At 47.3% G+C, this 3,753-nt stretch overlaps 1 protein-coding gene across 1 annotated transcript; it reads right to left on the bottom strand.

Moving 5' to 3' along the window:
* Positions 1 to 1,020: 1,020 nt before the first annotated feature.
* On the bottom strand, positions 1,021 to 1,949 carry Ccdc70 (coiled-coil domain containing 70). Its single transcript, XM_028784041.1, has one exon. The coding sequence runs from the start codon at positions 1,875 to 1,877 to the stop codon at positions 1,203 to 1,205; it is 675 nt and encodes a 224-aa protein (XP_028639874.1). The 5' UTR covers positions 1,878 to 1,949; the 3' UTR covers positions 1,021 to 1,202.
* Positions 1,950 to 3,753: the final 1,804 nt, after the last annotated feature.

Here is a 3,753-nt window from a genome sequence, read left to right as displayed (position 1 = left end):
TTGGTCTCTAGCCTCAAATAATACCTTACATTTAAATATAAATACATCATCCCTTTCCCTGCCAGCCCTCAGTGGCTCTCTGTTGCACACACTGCTCCTGGGTCATCTCACCAGTGCCAGTTTTGCATGACTACACACAATACCCAAGGTAATCACCCTCCATATCGGAAAGTTTATTTGGGCCTACAGGTTTGGAGGTCTGGATCCATGGCTGCTTGGTCTGTTGCTTTGATGCCTGTGTTAAATACTGTCCCCTTCAAGAACACAGTCCCAGTGACCTGACTCCCTTACTAGACTCACTATCTCTCATGGTAGGTGGCCTCTAAAGAGAACTACCATGAGCTAGATTGCATTAGAGAAGGATCTGAACCCAGGGCAGAGTAGATATGTTCTTTTCCTGGCCACATACAATCACTTTGCCTTTCTGGGTCACTGTTCTCTCTCATCAATGGATGTTGCAATTTGTCAACCCAGAGTAATGGGGAAGCTTACACAAATCAGCAGGATGGGGCTAGAGAACTGACGACCCAAAGTCACATACAGTGAAACCTATGTGAGTACAGAGATGAGGTAGGGAAGACTCATACCTGTCTGAGAGCAAGGATACGGAGACAAGACGGTCAGAGCTCCTGGATTGTCCCGCCAGTCTACTTTTGCTTCCACTCTCAGAAAAGGCCAGTGCTCTTAAAGAGTGTTCTTGACCCTCTGGCCAGTGTCAAAACCCTTTTCTCCTACTTCCAGAAGTTTGGCAGACTTCTAGAGATCTGTCAGCCCAAGTCAGACCTCCCAGACTAGCCAAAGTAAAGACGAGGTCCTCCTCACAGGGTGGCAGAAGCAGGATGTCTCAGCTCCTCTCTGTCCCTATATGTTTTTGTCTGATAGTGTCTGAGTCTCTTTTATCCAACCTTACAAATCCTCACACAGGCAAAGGACAATGGGAATTCTCTGGAGCCAGCCTCAGTGGCCAGTGATAATCTGGAGGATTGGGTACAAGAATCACAGAATCTGGTGACATGGCAGGGAGAATGAAGCCAACCTCTCTGGAAGAGCTGTTTTGTCAAACCTCTCTTCAGGACTTTTATTATCTCTTTCATGGCAAAGAGACAAATTAGTGTCTATTTCTTCTAGTGCATGGGGTAACCCTGGACTTCAATCCCCACCAGTGATGTCTGCACCCCATGGCCCTCTGTGTCCAGTGTTCACTAAGCACGCCCTCGGGGGAAGGGTGTTGACTGCTGTGGCTCTTCATTGGCATTGTAGGGACCGTTTTGGGGCCTCTGCTCCCCAAGGAGATGGAAGCCACCACCTTCCACCCAGAAGGCTTTTTCTTCCTCCCAGAGGGCATTCTCTTCCTCCCAGAGGGACTTCTTATCCTCCCACAGAGCCTTTTCTTCTGCAAGCAGGGCTCTTTCTTCTACCCACAAGGCTTTTTCCTCCTCCCATAGGGCCTTATCCTCCTGAAGAAGATTCCGGTCTCTTTCCCATAAAGTATTGTCCTCTCTCCAGAATGCCCTGTCCTTCTTCCAGAAGGTTCTGTATTTTTTCCAGAAAGCCTTCTCTTCTTCACGGAAAGATTTTTCCATTTCCCAGAAGGTTTTTTCTTCCTTCCAGAAGATCTTCTCTTCTTCCCAGAAAGGTCTCTCTTCTTCCCAAAAACCCAGGATCTGGCCCCGGAAAGCCCGGATCTTGCCTCGGAACTCCCAGATCTCTTCCCTGAAATCTTCTATTTTCTCATGGAAATTTCTCATCTCTTCTCGAAAAGCCTTTTCCTCCTGCAGCTTATGTATTAATTTCTCCTGACGGATACTGGGTGAGGGTGGCACCAGTGACCGGAGGCAGGCCAGTCCCATCCATTTGCTCACCTTGAAGGGAAACATCTTCCAATCAGCTGGAATGGTGGATGGCTTTGTTGGAGGTCAGGGCTGTTGGCCACGTCCAGGTCAGTTGGCCAAACCCTGTGAGTACATCAGAGAGAACACATCCATGAGCAACATTTGCCAGAGAACCAGCGTTTGGAAGCATGTTGTCTGATATGAGAGAATGTAGTCATCATTCTCTTGAATCTTTAGTACAGAAGAATGCTGGGTGGTCATGGCTTTGAGCTGCTTGATACATTCAAGGTCTAGTGTTTCAAGAACAATCTCACCCAACAAAGACAGTGGTGCTAAAGTAGGACTTAAAGAACTCAAGGGTGACGTGATCATTTAAGGGATGGATTGTAGGTCATTTGCTTTCCTTTTATGTCATAAGTTGCCACACTCTCCAGAGGGTTTACTTTTGCCAAAGCCACTCAAGATTCATCCAAATTCTATCTTGGGAGTTCATGTTTATTCATGTTTGGTGGCTCCCATGTGAAAGTTGATTTTACAAGACACCGGGCCAATTGGTTGGGGAACCCTACCAATGGAGGGAGGGAAATTCTTTTAGCAAAAAAAAAAAAAAAAAAAAAAAAAAAAAGCGTATTTGATAAACAGAGGTTTGATGAGAAAATGTGAGACAATGCTAAATACTGGTGAGGCTGTGGAACCTGAAAACCACTCAGTGAGCTTTGTAATCAGGATAGTGGTTGGTGGGGGAACAACTCAAGGAGCGAGTAAGAGGTGATTAGAGCATCTGAGAAGGGTTGGGGGGCCAGGGCAGTGTCCTGTTTCTTTGCTTGGGTAGTGACTGCGTATGTTCATTAAAAAACCCCTAAACACCAGTTAAAGAGGAAATAAGAGAGAAAAAGAGAAGAAGAGAAAAAGGATGGGAGACGGGGGTGGGAATGGGGAAGGGACGAGGAAAGGAAAGAGGAAAATAAGGGATGGGAAGAGAAGGGAAGACAGGGAAGTGGAAGGAGAAGAGAAAATGAAGGAAAAGGGAGGAGAAAAAGAAAGAAAAGGAAAAGAAGGGGAAGGGGAGAGAGGAAAGGGGGAAGGTAGGAAGGCGGAGGAGAGGGAGAGGGTAAGGAATCTAAACACGGTAAATATAGCAAAAATCAAGGTAGCTCACAATTCAGATACGCACCACGGCCGGTCACAGGGTGAGAAAGATGAATGCCTAGAGTGTAGGGAAAGCTGAGCGTAGCTAGTGTGTGCTCGGGTGCACGGATACCATTGTGTGCTTCTTGAAAGCTGAGTTTGGCCTCAGTGGTCCTCACTAAAGCACCACACAGTAGACTATAGAGCAGCATGGTCCAGACTTTCCCTGTGTTCTCTTCTGGCTTGGAATTAGGGAATGAAGCACACACAGCTCCCCCACCCCTCTCTATTTGCCCACGCTCATTCACACTGGGTGGCTCATACGTGAAAGGAGTTTGCTACAAGGCACCAGGCAGTTGGATGATGAAACTAGCCAATGGAGTGTGTGTGTGTGTGTGTGTGTGTGCTCGCGCGTGCGCGCGCGTGAGCGTGCATGGGTGTGTATGCATACGTGTAAAGACGGTAGCTATACTGTGTATGGCTGTTGATCTCACTTCCCTCCAGTAACACAGACCAGAAGCTGGAGGCTCACCTCTGACCTCTTCCCCTCCTATACCAGATTTCTCCTCAGCCAACGAGCCCTATCATTTCTGACCCTTCACATCTCTTGGAGGCCCATACTTCCTGTTCCATCTTCCAGTAGCCACTTCTGGGTAGGATGTCTGTTCCTACTTCCATGGTCTCTAGTATTGATCTTGCTGTCCAGATATCTGCCTAGACAGTGGTGTAGTCGCCCTCACTGGATTTCTAAGGCTTTGTCCTGTTGTATCATACCTGCTTATAAACCATCAAA

Source organism: Grammomys surdaster, unplaced genomic scaffold (assembly GCF_004785775.1).
Source record: "Grammomys surdaster isolate TR1022 unplaced genomic scaffold, NIH_TR_1.0 106294, whole genome shotgun sequence".
NCBI lineage: Eukaryota > Metazoa > Chordata > Mammalia > Rodentia > Muridae > Grammomys > Grammomys surdaster.
This window is presented reverse-complemented; position numbering and strand designations above follow the sequence as displayed.

Bases quoted from the DNA above. Each gene is read 5' to 3' on its own strand.
- Ccdc70 (XM_028784041.1), bottom strand. From the start codon at position 1,877: ATGTTTCCCTTCAAGGTGAGCAAATGGATGGGACTGGCCTGCCTCCGG.